The sequence below is a fragment of the Rhinoraja longicauda genome, chromosome 30, assembly GCF_053455715.1.
Source record: "Rhinoraja longicauda isolate Sanriku21f chromosome 30, sRhiLon1.1, whole genome shotgun sequence".
In the NCBI taxonomy this organism is placed as follows: domain Eukaryota; kingdom Metazoa; phylum Chordata; class Chondrichthyes; order Rajiformes; family Arhynchobatidae; genus Rhinoraja; species Rhinoraja longicauda.
In genome coordinates this window covers 18,319,427-18,335,303 of record NC_135982.1, presented here as the reverse complement: position 1 = coordinate 18,335,303, position 15,877 = coordinate 18,319,427, and the positions used below count along the sequence as shown (strand labels likewise).

At 39.0% G+C, this 15,877-nt stretch overlaps 1 protein-coding gene across 4 annotated transcripts in view; it reads right to left on the bottom strand.

The window, feature by feature from the left end:
- Positions 1–13,743, bottom strand: part of kif17 (kinesin family member 17) — a 45,778-nt gene extending 32,035 nt beyond the window's left edge. The window contains exons 1-5 of one of the 4 annotated variants that reach the window (XM_078425456.1): positions 13,681–13,743; positions 9,433–9,579; positions 8,653–8,754; positions 3,783–3,972; positions 2,099–2,539 (exon numbers count right to left, since the gene is read on the bottom strand). In XM_078425456.1, coding sequence (XP_078281582.1) covers positions 2,099–2,539; positions 3,783–3,972; positions 8,653–8,754; positions 9,433–9,579; positions 13,681–13,710 — 910 coding nt within the window. In that variant the 5' untranslated portion in view covers positions 13,711–13,743. Of the gene's footprint in view, positions 1–2,098; positions 2,540–3,782; positions 3,973–8,652; positions 8,755–9,432; positions 9,580–13,361; positions 13,593–13,680 lie in introns of those variants that run through there. The other 3 variants (XM_078425455.1, XM_078425454.1, XM_078425457.1) reach the window with 3 other exon arrangements.
- Positions 13,744–15,877: the final 2,134 nt, after the last annotated feature.

Genomic DNA, 15,877 nt, shown 5'->3' with positions numbered 1-15,877 from the left:
GGCCCTTCGAGCCTGCACCGCCATTCAATATGATCATGGCTGATCATCCAACTCAGTAACCTGTACCTGCCTTCTCTCCATACCCCCTGATCCCTTTAGCCACAAGGGCCACATCTAACTCCCTCTTAAATATAGCCAATGAACTGGCCTCAACTACCTTCTGTGGCAGAGAATTCCACAGACTCACCACTCTCTGTGTGAAGAAATGTTTTCTCATCTCGGTCCTAAAAGACTTCCCCCTTATCCTTAAGCTGTGACCCCTAGTTCTGGATTCCCCAACATCTCTCCAACCCCTTAAGAATTTTATATGTTTCTATAAGATCCCCCCTCAGTCTTCTAAATTCCAGCGAGTATAAGCCTAGTCTATCCAGTCTTTCTTCATATGAAAGTCCTGCCATCCCGGGGATCAATCTGGTGAACCTTCTCTGTACTCCCTAGAATACTCCAGGTGCGGTCTCACCAAGGCCCTGTACAACTGCAGCAGAACCTCCCTGCTCCTATACAAATCCTCTTGCTATGAATGCTAACATACCATTCGCTTTCTTCACTGCCTGCTGCACGTGCACGCTTGCTTTCAATGACTGGTGCACCATGACACCCAGGTCACGTTGCATCTCCCCTTTTCCTAATTGGCCACCATTCAGGTAATACTCTGCTTTCCTGTTCTTGCCACCAAAGTGGATCACCTCACATTTATCCACATTATATTGCATCTGCCATGCATTTGCCCACTCGCCTAATCTATCCAAGTCACTCTGCAGCCTCCTAGCATCCTCCTCGCAGCTAACACTGCCACCCAGCTTCGTGTCATCCGCAAACTTAGAGATGTTGCATTCAATTCCCTCGTCCAAATCATTAATATATATTGTAAATAACTGGGGTCCCAGCACTGAGCCTTGCGGTACCCCACTAGTCACTGCCTGCCATTCCGAAAAGGACCCGTTTATTCCTACTCTTTGCTTCCTGTCCGCCAACCAATTCTCTATCCACCTCAACACTGAACCCCCAATACCATGTGCTTTAAGTTTGTACACCAATCTCTTATGTGGGACCTTGTCGAAGGCCTTCTGAAAGTCCAGATATAACACATCGACTGGTTCTCCCTTATCCACTCTACTAGTTAAATCCTCGAGAAATTCTATAAGATTCGTCAGACATGATTTGTCTTTCATAAATCCATGCTGACTTTGTCCGATGATTTCACCACTTTCCAAATGTGATGCTATCACATCTTTAATAACTGACTCTAGCATTCTCCCCACTACCGATGTTAGGCTAACTGGTCTATAATTCCCCGTTTTCTCTCTCCCTCCCTTTTTAAAAAGTGGGGTTACATTAGCTACCCTCCAATCCTCAGGAACTACTCCAGAATCTAAAGAGTTTTGAAAAATTATCACTAATGCATCCACTATTTCTGGGGCTACTTCCTTAAGCACTCTGGGATGCAGCCTATCTGGCCCTGGGGATTTATCGGCCTTTAATCCATTTAATTTACCTAACACCACTTCCCGACTAACCTGGATTTCACTCAGTTCCTCCATCTCATTTGACCCCTGGTCCCCTGCTATTTCTGGCAGATTATTTATGTCTTCCTTAGTGAAGACAGAACCAAAGTAGTTATTCAATTGGTCTGCCATGTCCTTGTTCCCCATGATCAATTCACCTGTTAACGACTGCAAGGGACCTACATTTGTCTTAGCTAGCCTTTTTCTCTTCACATATCTATAAAAGCTTTTGCAGTCAGTTTTTATGTTCCCTGCCAGTTTTCTCTCATAATCTATTTTGCCTTTCCTAATTAAGCCCTTTGTCCTCCTCTGCTGGACTCTGAATTCCTCCCAGTCCTCTGGTATGCTACTTTTTCTGGCTAATTTATATGCTTCATCTTTTGTTTTAATACTATCCTTGATTTCCCTTGTTAGCCACGGATGCACTACCTTTCCTGGTTTGTTCTTTCGCTAAACTGGGATGAACAATTGTTGTAGTTCATCCATGCAATCTTTAAATGCCTTCCATTGCATGTACACCGTCAACCCTCCGTCCACCGTCAATAAAGGACTTTTAGTGAAAAAGTGGAAAATACAAATTACAGACAAATTACCATTACCAAGCTGTCCAGCTAGGAGTGCCTTCAATTGTTTAATCTCCTCCTGATACTCTCTGAGCAAAGCATCCTTTGGATCTTCATTAATTCTCGGCTTGTTTTTGATGTTCTTTGCCCTATTGGCATATCGTAAAGTGCTAAGACTTTCATCATAATTATTGTCAGCTGGAGACAGACATGCTACCATCAGAGTTTTGGTGTTACCCCCAAGAGAGTCCTGCAACATCCGTGTCAATTTGGAGTCACGGTAAGGAATATGCTTTGATCTGCCATCGACCAACGCAGAAATCACATTCCCAAGCGCTGATAGTGACAGATTGATTTTAGTAGCTTCTTTTAGCCGATCTCCAGTTGCTCCAGTTTTTGCCTGTCTTTCGCTGCCTGCCAAATCGACCAGATTCAACTTTCCTACACGGATGTGGTCCTTCCCATTGTCATCTGTAAGACAAAGTAATGTATTTTCTCTGCAATTATCATTTTTCATCAATGCCTATTTGAATTTTGTGCTTTATATTAAATGAAAAGAAAGGCAGGTGATCTGTACCTTGGTTTCTCCCAATTCTATTAATGATACAGAGATCATTTGGAACCTTGCGGTTAATTATCCATTCCTAGTTGGCCTGAGATATAACCAAGGAGGTGGGCAGCCAATTTCACAGGACTATCAACAGTCAACTAAATTAATTAGTGACGTTGCATTCAACACAGAGAAGGTTGGAACAGATTTTCTTACATAATGGGCACAATAAAACATTTCACTTTAGTCACACAATGATACCAACTCTTATTTTTTAGATTCCCAACCTGCCTTGGGTGAATTGTCGATATTCCAGGACTGCTTTGATGTCTCTAAGAATTGATACCACTGCAGTTTACCCAAGAGAATAAAAGGGCATTAATAAGGTACTTATTTCACCTCACAATTTTGTTTTATTTATGGAAGAATTGAACATGGAGGAAAAAAATTGGTAGATCAAATGATGAAAATCCCAGTAGCCCCATAGACCTGGCAACCTTAGATCTGGACTGCTCATACAGTAATATTATCAATACACTGTTATAGAATTCTTCAAGTCAAAGTTTTGCAAATATATAAAACTTTTCATCCAGCCAGCATCAATTGTTCCAGAATATGTTGATCTTAGTTCAAAGCAGAGTTACAAATTTATTGCCCATATCCCAGACTGCAAACAGAACCCACTCCACAACTCTATGGTATTTTCCATCTCCCATGCTGGGATAAAAGATCAGCTGTGATGTTACTGAATGGAGGACCAAATGGTTAATGTTTATGTTCAAAGATGCATTATGTATCCAATACGGATGTTAGGTGGAAAAATATAAATATTTTTAGCTGTAAGTTTCTAATTAAAATGTAATTAATCTATTGGATAATCATTTTATTTCAGATTTTACATCAGTACTAATTTTCTGAAGCCTGTTTCCTATCATTAAGCCATTGTATCCAGTTAGCCATTGTATCCAGTTAGCTAGCTCTTACTGCATCCCATGCAATTGGTCAGGGAGATTTAAAAAAAATATATACTTGAGATGAATATAATTTGTTTAAATTTAAGGACAATGAATGGTAACATATGAAGTTTACAAAAATATTTCAGATATAATCCAATTAAAGTAAAACATTAAATATTCTACTGCCTATCTTGTTTAAGCTACTAACCAATCGAGCACATCTCCAAGTGAATGGTGAATATCGAATGTGAACGAGATGAATCTTTGTTCATGAGGGTGTATCCTACAGCTCGATTACCCCAGCCAATGTCCATGATTTTTTCACACTCTGTGACACTGTGTACAGTATGCATGGAGAGGTCCTTCACATAAATGCCTTTCTCTGGATGCTCCTTGAGCTATAATCAGGTGTGAGATAAACAAGTTAGAGCCTCCCTGAATTCAATTAAACTCTTATCAAAGTACAGATAATTTGCAATATTAACTTTTTAAAACTTTTAAATCTGCAGCATGATAAAAGACTTGAATTTTAATCTCTAATTTTCTCCTTTTATCTTTTGAGTGCCATCCCTTGCTGCAGTATGATGAAAGAAGAAACTTGCATTGACCTGGTCACTGCCGAGTTTTTTTTTCACTACTGGCCATGACCCAAGTATACTCGGAGGTGGCACTGAACAGGTTAAATATCAACTTCAAGACATTCCACAGCACTCAATACAAAATTCCAAAATACATCTGAAAACCATTACCTCCAACAATCAATCCAGCATTCTCCCAGTTCTGTGCTGAATCATTAGCAGAAGCTATATATCACCTTTATGATCGTTTAACTAGGCAATTGGCTATTTGACAATGGGCAAAGTCATTACTGAGCTTAAACCTGCCTTCACACAATATGTACATGTATTTATGTACATGATTGGGAATTGTGGAAATCTGGATTAAAAAAGGTGGAAAGCAAATTAGATCAGTCAACTACTGCATATAGAAAACACTTTTGGACCAACTAAACGACAACTGATTTCAACTCAAATGACTGGAGTTGGAACACAGTGATTAAGTAACTGGATGAATAGTCAAAGTTCTGGAGCATTGACCAGAGATGTGAGTTTGATTTTTTTCCATGGATTCAAAGTTAGAATAATAAAATCTATGACTTACAATCATGAATCATGACTTACAAATAAATATGGAACATTTTTAATATCAAGCATATTTTAAGTTTCAGAGAAGTGGGGAGGATTGGAGAGAACAAAGGAAATGTCTGTCAGAGGGTACAGATGGCATGATATTGAATGACATGGGAAATGTTGGTGCCAGCTGAGGTATTCTGACACAGACTGGAAAGGCAAGTTATCTAATGCTGTTGATTTTAATGTTGAGTCCAGTCAAGCCAGAATATGAGATGCTATTCGTTAAGTTTAATTTGGGCTTTATTGGATCAATGTATGATGCCAAAGGCAGAGAGGTCAGAGTGGAAGTGGAGATGGAGGATTACAGTGATAGACTGAATGGAGATGTTTATTCTGCAAAGAGATCGTCCAATCAGCATTTCGTTTTTACAATGTAGAGGAGCCAACATGGTAAGCCCAAAAATACAAAACGATGGCACAAATAACATAGCTAGGAAAAGGGATGAGGTCCTGCGGAGTGAATACAGGAGTTACGCAAAAGGTTAAAAAGCAGAACCTCGTGGTAATCTCTGGATTGCTCCCGATGCCAGGTGCAAGTGAAGGTAAGAGCAGGAAGATAGGACAGGTGAATGCGTAGCTGAGGATTTGATGCAGGGAGTAGAGATTCAGATTGTTGTGCCATTTGGATCTAGAGCATATATTTGGCCTCTTTGAGTTAGAGGTCAGATTAGCAAGTCAGATCAACACACCCTTTTGGTAGATTTGATGCCAACATCATGGTTTATTTTTAGTGAGCGTGACAATATACAAACTTTCCAATAATAGCAAAAGGACTTGACTGCTGTTCAATGGCCACATTATTTCAGCTAGCGAAGAAATTCCCTTTGTTCTACGCTTCTTCTATCATATTGCATAAGAGGCTGTGCCGAACATAATTGTCAACACAGTTGGATCCATTGCCTTTATGCTGCAATTTTAATGTAATTCTATATGTAAAAATGCTGGTTTGTTTTATTTCTTAAATTGAACCGGTATTTAGATTATCTTTTCCAGCTTAATATGGCCATTCTTCTGGTTTTCATAGGAACAGTTGTTGAGTTCTATTTGTGGATTTCTAAGCATTAATCACACACCTACAGTTTGCCCTACAAATTAATTATACTTGGGGAGAAAGCAGGAACGGGGCACTGATTGTGGATGATCAGCCATAATCACATTAAATGGCAGTGCTAGCTCGAAGGGCCGAATGGCCTACTCCTGCACCAATTTTCTATGTATCTATGTAAGAGCCCAAAGTTATTCAGAAATATAATTGGATCAGCTGCACAGATGATGTGGTTCCAGGAACATGTCAAAGATTGGGAAGTCCGCAATGAAAGGATCATCACCTGGCCTCCTAAAATCTTTGCACTCTGAGGGAGAAGAGGTGAGACCAGAAATGAGAAAAATGTAATGGATGGGGTTGAAAGCTCTGGCAATTACAGAAAGTTTTGTCATCAAAATAGATTAAATAGAGCTGAAGACTGGCATTGGAGATAGCTGGAAAGGCTTAAAAAATTAGCAGAGAATAATTGAGATACTGCAGACACAAGAAACTGCAGATGCTGGAATCTTGAACAAAACACAAAGTGCTGGAGGAACTTAGCAGGTCAGGCAGCATCCGGGGATGGAATGGACAGCTCAGGATGGGACCCTTCTTCAAACTGAAATAGCGGATATACTGTTGTCCTCTGGTGGAAAACAGAACATGAGAGGAAATGAGCAAGAAATATGAAAATAGATTGTGAAGTTTTCTTCAGGAATGCAAAAAGATAATGAAAACAAAAGCTAAGCACATTTCCTTATTCCCAGTTATAATCAGGATAAAGACAAATTAAATTATAACTGGGAATAAAGAAATGTGCTTAAATTGAATTTCTTCCACCATCTACCATCATCTTGCCTCTTTATCCTTTATATGGTTATTGTCCATCCCTGAATCTCATATTTTCCTTTTATCCTCCCATCAACCCCCCCCCCCCATCCATCCATCCATATTCTTCCCACCATCTTCACATTTCACTCCTCTTATTTCCTCCTCTGATAACCTTTTGTCTCTTTTGTACCTCTAGACTTAGTTACCTAATCCCCCCATTTGCCAATCACCCCTGTCATTTGTATGCAGCTATCATTTGCCAGAATTTGTCTCACCCCCCCCCCACCCCCCCGACCTCTTTTCCAGCTTTTCACCCCCTACTCCATTAATCTGAAGAAAGATTCTGAACTGAAATGTCCTCTGTTCATTTCCTCCATAGATATTGCCTGACCCGCTGTGTTCCTCCAGTCTCTTGGCTTTTTCTAAAGATTCCAGTACCTGCAGTTTTTAGTGCCGCAAATATTTTGTAACCATTTTCACACTGAAAACTATGCCAGCAAGAGTCTAATGAAAATGAGAACTTACAAATAAATTAAAAGTACTGAACAATATAATGGGATTAAAAACAGTCTATTCATAGGATCTTATAGCCATGTCCTAGAATTTTAAAATGGCTGTTTAGGAATGGGGGGAAGAAAATTTTCTTTACTCAAGACAGTAGTACACCTTTTGACTTCTTTACCATGGAGCATTGCGAATCTCAGTCACTGTATTCATTCTGAGAGATTTCTAGATTCCTGGATAGTAAGAAACTCACAGTAACCTGGGATTGTGCTGGAAAATGTTACTGAGTTAGCAACTGCCATTTAACTGCTAAATTTACTCATTTATTCTGAACCTTTCAGTGATTTTCCCTTTGTTCTACCTATTCTTTCCCTTCCTTTTCTTCTACTGAAGAATAACTTATTTTCTCCCCATGTCATTTCTGATGGTGTTTCATACCTAGAAATATGAACTACTTTACTTTTCACTAATGCTGCCTAGCTTGATGAGTGTTATCGGTTTGTATTTCAAATTTCCATTATCTATCATTAAAAAAAAATTAATATGTTTGATGGTACCAAAGAGAATCTTGCAAATAAAAATTCAATGAAAATATCAAAGGCACTGATTACAAATCCAGCATAGAAAATTTTCTCCATGAAAATTCAATTTCTGAAATTTTGCAGTTCAAACACAAGTTAACTTTCATAACTCCCCGAGGCACTGGCTTTCAATTCTAATGTTAAATGGTATAATTAAAATAACTTTATTCTGTTTCCCCCTCAAAAAATGGGTAATTTTTGCGGAATGTACTCATTCAAATGCAATTTTATCATTTAAAAATGAACCAAGTCATATTGAATCAACTAATTCACTGAAATTTGGACCAAGGCAAAGGGCAGAAAATAAAAATATTTTCTTACCAGTGCTAAATATGTGTGAGAGTGGATACTGGCTTGTACTTATCTCTACGCACGTGTTTCCATTGAAGTGAAAGTTACCAAAGATTTCCTGCCAATAGTCTTACAAGTATTTAGCACTCATGACTTAAGACGAAATTCTATCAGAATTTCTGGCTAGTTTCTCAGCCCTGTTTTGCACTGGTGCAACTGATGGGACCAGCCAAAATATGTTAACATAGGCTGGTATTGTCAAATGCTTTTGCTTAATTTCCTCAAGCAATACTTGATTACGTCAAAAAGTAAAGTTAGTAAAGCTGACAAGCCAACACATGTTGGACTGCAGATAGACACAAAAAGCTGGAGTAACTCAGCGGGCCAGGCAGCATGTCTGGAGAAGGGTCTCGACCCGAAACGTCACCTACTCCTTTTCTCCAGAGATGCTGCCTGGCCCGCTGAGTTATTCCAGCTTTTTGTGTCTATCCTTCGGTTTAAACCAGCATCTGCAGTTCCTTCCTACACATGTTGGACTGCAGTCTCTTGTACATGCATCATATTGAGATTTCTGAAAATATTAACATTCATCGTATGGGAGAGAATATTATTATGACAATTTGTCCTGACACATTGTTCTTACAAACATTTTACCTCCAGTTTGTGTTTGGTATCTTTACCCAGAAGGTCACGGATCTCTTCATTGTAAATCTCCAAATATGAAGCCCTCACGAGGAACTTAGTATTTTCGGTACACTGTGGGTGAACACACAGTGGCATTGAAACCTCTTAAACTGGTTACATTTTGCTGCAAAGTAATCAAAGTACTGAATGATCATAAATCTAAATGAAATGCTCTTAAATAATAGCTGATTGTTTAATTATCTGGATGGATATGAGGAAAGATATTAGGAGCATGCCAAAAATCAAAGGGCAGAGAAAACAATTAAAATGTAAATTAAACATACTTATTGTAGGGTTTCTAATTTCAATTCCCTCAATAAGAGTTAATGCAAATCATGTCTCAATTCCATGATTGTAATTAGGATGGAGTTTAGTTTCATCTTCTGTCCTATTGAGAGCTGCCTCGCCTTTACTTAGACATTCCTTTCAACCTAATTGAGATTAGGAACTCAGCATGTGATGAATTGCAAATGTAAACTCTTGGTCTACTGCATTTATAACTCACTGAAGTACATCTAACAATGCTATCACTTGTGCATCAAGAGGACATGTGCCACTACAAATACTGCTTATACTAAAGCAGGGTGGAATTCAGTTTAGCAATTGTATCACAATGGAACACAACATAAATTCTGCAAAACTGCACGACATCCTGGTTTTGCTCTGCTGTTCTTGAGATTCAAAATGATCAATAATTAAACCACAGAAATACAATTCTTGTAAATTTTAATCTACTATTTATCTGGATACCTGGATGCTCTCAAATATATGTTCAAAAGCTCTGGGAATAACTCCTCGTTGCGATGTTGGAGAAGAAATGCCTTGCATAGTGAATGATTTTCCACTTCCTGTCTGGCCATAGGCAAATATTGTTCCATTGTAGCCTTCAGTGACACCCTAGTTGAAAGTAAAACAACATTCACCATTAAGAGTTTATAATAGCACAAAACAATATTTCATCAAATTGATGATTATCACATGTAGCATTGAAACAAAGAAGATTTTTAAACTGTTTTTGGAATACATCCACTTGCAATTCTGTTCCATTTCGTGCCTTTTTATCTCTGCATGTTATATTCAAAATAAAGGCAAATTTAAATGAGCAATCAGATGAAGAATGGAAAGTTGTGTGCAGAGTATTTTGCTGGGAAACAAATATGATTGCTTCAAACTTGTCAATATTTAGATATGGAATGGAGGTTCAGCAGTAATAAGCAAAAACAACTCTTTTTCTAACATATATTAATGACATGTATCATATTGGGGCTTGTGATGAGTCATATCATATCATATCATATATATACAGCCGGAAACAGGCCTTTTCGGTCCTCCAAGTCCGTGCCGCCCAGTGATCCCCGTACATTAACACTATCCTACACCCACTAGGGACAATTTTTACATTTACCCAGCCAATTAACCTACATACCTGTACGTCTTTGGAGTCATAGGATATGCGGTGTCTGCTCCATCATTCAATAAGATCACAACTAATATTTTACTGAAATGCTGCTTTCTTGCACTAATGCACATCTAAAGCCTAACAATCTCTATTAAATGTCCTCATCAACTAAACCTTCACTGCCCTCATGGGCAGAGAATTTCAAAGATTCACTAATGTCTCTGTGAAGAAATTTGTAAATGCTAAAGCACTGAACTCTTATTTTGAGACATGTGGACTTGGTTCTAAACACTCTAGTCAGGGTAATCTACATTGTCAAGCCCCGTTTGAATTTTCTATATTTCTATGAGTACACCTATCATTCTTCTAATCTCTGGACAACAAATTCCCAAATTCCTTGATCTCTCCTTATTGACCAAAGATATTACTGCATACAAAGTAAGGTGGCAGGTCCTTCAGCCCCATTCATCCCACTGCGTCCAACTTATCTTCATGGTCATGAAGTATTTTTGTCATCCTCCTCATAACTCATGAGCCCATCCAGTCTTGTGCATCAGCGAATTTATGAAATATTACATTTGGTTCCCTCATGAAAATCAATTATATCTGTACAAGGGATGCAAGCACTTATGCCTGTCGTACCCCATTAGTCACCAATACCACCCCATAAGAGACCCTTTCATTTCCACTCTCAGCCAATTTTCAATCCATGTCATGTACTTTAATTTTACACATTAAACAATCAAGTTGAACCAGACCGGGTGGCATAGTAATATAGCAGGGACCTATATTCCTGATCCCTGTAATAATATAGGTCAGGGGCTTGGGTTCATCCACAACCAAGAAGCTGCGTCGATTTTGCATGTTCTCCCTGTGACTGTTAAGATTTATTCTGTTCTCTCTGGTTTCCTCTGGAAAGGTTAACTGACTAAAGAAAATTATCACTTGGTATAATTGTTGGGTCTTTGAGGGAAGATAAGTTGCGGAGGTTCAGAGGAATGGGAAAGGTGGAAATTGGACCAATGGGACTGTTCTGCTGGGTGCAGGCATGAATCTCATATGACCAATGGCCTCCTCCTATATTGTGGCAAGAAGGCTACTGTCTTGGAGACCTTCTAAAAATCAAAATACACAGCATCTACTGATTCTCTCATCTATTCCAACAGTCACATCTTCAAAAAGTTCTAGTAAGTTTGTTAAATATGTTTTTTTCTTTCATAAATATATTTTACTTGTGTCTAATCCCCTTTAAATCATTTTACTGTTCATTTTTTTAATAATAGACTCTAGCATTTCCCGTCATTGATGTAAGAATGGGCTTGTCTATAGTTTCCTATATTATTTCTCCCTTATTTTGTTTTTAAAATATTGAGGTTGAATTTGCTCTTCTTGAATATGCAGGGAACTCATCCATAGAATTTTTAAAGATGACAATCCACGGCATATACTACTTCCATGACTGTTCCTTCTTGCACTGTGTGTTTTATTGGCTTTCCACCCCAATAATTTCTCCAGCATTATCTTTTCTCTATTATTAATTTCCTTTCATTCTTTCATCTCAATAGGTGATGAAGGACGCTGTGTTGGAGGCCAGGAAGACGATGGCCTAGGCGAACTCCTACACATTCCCTGGCCGCCCCGGCGTGTGTGTCACCTTGCACTTGTTCAGGAACTGAGGGAAGGGATGTGGTCACCAACTCATCAATAATTAATTTGTCCTTTAATCTCAAATCATGCAACTAAACAAATAAATCATATCAATAATTTTTTTCCCTCTAAAACTGGCTTTTAAATTAAAGAGATAAAGATACTGCCCAAAATCAACATGTCCTTTTATATATAATATCCATAAGCTGATTGGATAGATAAGAATCAGTTTTATCAAAGTTTTAAAGTGGACAGAGACATTCTCGATGGGACATCAGTTCTTAAACAATCAACTTCCTGAACTAATTTCTATTTGAGTTTATTTTACCGTAGTTGCCTTCCTCCAATGCATTTCCACTAACTCAAAAAGATTATTACTTTAAAACCCCTGGAAATCCCAACATTAAAGTTAAAATTATTAACTTCTTTAATTATGGCTTAATCGTACCAAAATCATAAACATCATTCGTGCAGTGCGTACATAAGACAGCAAAAATAAAACATCTAAGTAAACCTAATTGAATGACACACTTAGAAGGAACAGGAACACCAATTGTATTGTGAGATTATCAACAATATCCATCATCCATTTTATAACCTCCAGTTTTCACAGGTTTGGGTTTGGCTTCAAGCACAACTATACCCATCATGGCATCATTGAAGAGAGGTTGGCACCAATAAGCTCCCCCCATTGGATCTATAATTTGGCGGGCTTTTTTCAAGTGGACACTTTTCTGAGGTAATGCAAACAATGATACTACAAATGACTATGACCCATTGACAGCCTCCCCAATCCCATTCTAGGAAATCAGCATGTGTGGGTGGATGTTGAGGTAGTTCCACTTGCTGCCTACATTTATTTTCAAAAACTGCTCAATTAGTTAACAGTCAAGTTATTTGCTCCTATTAAAAACCTTTAAGAAAGAGCAGCATAAGATTGGTAGATTTTAAGAAAATGTAAATTATGTCGCTTATTCCATCTGAAATTGATGTGCCGCTGATAATGATAATAGCATTCTAATTTAATTTGGGCTTTATTTTCAGCATCTCAATTAAATGGTGCATTTGTTCACTATATTGACAATGCTCCTGAAGGAGTAACAGCTCCATTAAACAGGTGACATCTGATCTGTCAAATCTTGCAACTGTACAGTGTATTTAACATCCTCCAAAAATCCTAAATTTATTTGATAATTGCTATAGGAAATGCTGCAGCAGATCTGCACCAGGACAGTCCCACAAATAGCATTGTAATAATGAGTAATTTGACATTGATTCTGGGATAAGTACAGTTCAGGCAATTAGGAATAATTGAAACAGTACTTTTGGATCTTCTATGCATATATGAGAGGGCTTTAATTTAACTTCTTGTTCAAAATATGGACCATCAAATGCTTCTCCGCACCACGTTGAATGGCCAGCTGAGATTTTGGTGCTCAGGAATGGGATATGAACCTCTGACTCAGAAGCGAGTGAATAACAACCTGGGCCACAGTTAAGTTTAATACTCCGAATGGTGATGTTGGTGCAAGCCTCGTTAAGGATTCAATGATCTTCACAGTACTGCGCGTAAATTGCTCCCCCAGTGGCTCTATTCAACCAACCAGTCATATCACGCTAGTTGCTGTTTTACCTCCACCAGCGGATAGGCGATCTCGTTGTACAGCTGCTCGGTGGTACTCTCAATGTAATAGACGCCGTCGAAAGTGAACTGTTTTGGCGGCTCTCCGTGGGCCCCGGGCTTCTGGATGAAGCACTGGCCGCGGTTACTGTCCATGGAGACCACCACCTTGCAGTTCAGGTCCTTCTCCCGGTTGTTGCTCGGTCTACATCGCACCACCACCCTCACCGTCTCCAAAGCCATCCCCTCCCCCCCTCCTCCTCTTCCACCACCTCCTCCCCTCCCCGCGCGTTGTCGAGCTTGTTTTACTTATTTAACGTCCTTTCCTTACAGGTTCCCCATCCCGGTAACACTCGACCATTCCCGGGACCAGGCTCCTGCAGCCGAGCGTCGGTTGCCTGGCAACGAGTGACTGCTCCGAGGTTCTAACTTCCGCCGATGCGCGTCATTTCCGGCTCCGAAGGTCTCGGTCACCATGGAAACGGAGTCAGGCCCGCCGCCCGCAGAGCTTCATGATGCCGCCCTTTGCACAGAGGTAGCGCAAAAATTTACCTTTAATCCCGCACCCACCCACCCAAAAACAAAAACTGCGTGTCATTTACCTTGTATCACGTCAACCAAAATGTAAAACTCTCAGTAATTGCGCAGTTACCCATGGAAATTGACGGGCAGCCAGGCTGGGTAGGATTGATTGCTCTACATTATACAATTTCTTAATGATTACAATTTTCTTTTAAAAGGCTTACCGTGTCCCTCCCACTCTTTCCATTAAATGCATAGTCAAGGAAGAAAAAAGTGGATATAATAAAATAATTATATTGAATTATAATATAATTATAGACCTATAATAAAACAATTGACCAATTTCCCTCCTGGGATAAATAAAGTATCGTATCTTATTGTATCATAAACTGGACTGGTCTAGGAACACTGAGGCCCTGTACAAGAAGGGACAGAGCCAGCTGTGCTTTTTGAGAAGGCTCCGCTCCTTCAACATCTGCAGTAAGATGCTACAGATGTTCTACCAATCGGTGGTAGCCAGTGCCATCTACTTCGCTGCCATGTGCTGAGGCAACAGGGTGAGTGCCACCGGCGCCAACAGAATGAACAAGCTCATCAGGAATGCTGGCTCCATCCTGGGGGCTGAGTTGGATTCATGGGAGATAGTCTTGGAGGGGAGGATGCTCGTCAAACTGCGGAGCATCATGGACAATACAGTTCACCCCCTCCATGACACACTGGTCAACCTGAGGAGTACCTTCAGCAACAGACGGGCTCCACCAAGATGCAGGACCGAACGCCACAGGAGATCCTTCGTCCCTGTGGTTATCAAACTGTACAACTCCTCCCCCTTCTGTCATGGGGTATACTGAGACTGACTCCCCTCCCCTCCCCCCTTCCCCAATCTTTGCACACCCCAATCCTTTCCACTCGTCACGTTAATTTCATGTTTCATGGATAAATAAAGTTCTATCATATCGTAACTGCACCAATTCCAACACCCATTACTTATGTAAAAAAATATGTGCTGCTCAAATGCTCTTTATTATACAATTTCTCAATGACTACAGTGAAAAAAACAACTTTAAAATATAGTTATACATGAGTAAAGTAGTAAAATACTGTCACATTCTGTGTTTTTGTGAAATCACAGCAACAACCCAAAATAAGGAGGAATAATTAGCCCACAGAATCCTGGATATCTAAGACTACATATTTAAAAAAGTTACTCTGATAACATTGTACTTACATATTCAATATTATGATTGTATTAGGAATTATAAAAATTATATGCATAACCTAATCATGTTAATGTCATAATTTCACCAATAAGATAACTTTTTGGTTTGGACCAGCTTTACCCACAACTGATTTTCATTGGATAATTGAATAAATTCAGTATAACCATTTAAAGACTGACATGGACATTGCCATCACAGAAATTAAATGGATTTTTTTTCAGTCACATTTTAAAAAACAATTATCACCATTGTCACCCGAGGACATCCCAAATATATATTTTTTTAAGCAGATGAGTATTTTACAGAGTATAAGAAAATAACTGCAGATGCTGGTACAAATCGAAGGTATTTATTCACAAAATGCTGGAGTAACTCAGCAGGTCAGGCAGCATCTCAGGAGAAATTAACCTTCTCTCTCCTGAGATGCTGCCTGACCTGCTGAGTTACTTCAGCATTTTGTGAATATTTTACATAGTCACTTGTTAAAAATGAAAGAAATGCACTACGATACAGCGAGGTCCCATGAACACTTATGTAATTATGACCATTATGTTAATAATGATAGTTTGGGCTTAAATATAAACTGCAGAATCTCCTGTTATTTAGATTTAAAAAAAATACTTATCTTTAGTTATTATCCAATTTGTTGCAGTTTTGTTTTGTACAGGCCAACTATAACTTACCCATAGCCAACTTTGTTTTAACATATAGTGTAAGAAAATAACTCCAGTTGCTGGTACAAATCGAAGGTATTTATTTCACAAAATGCTGGAGTAACTCAGCGGG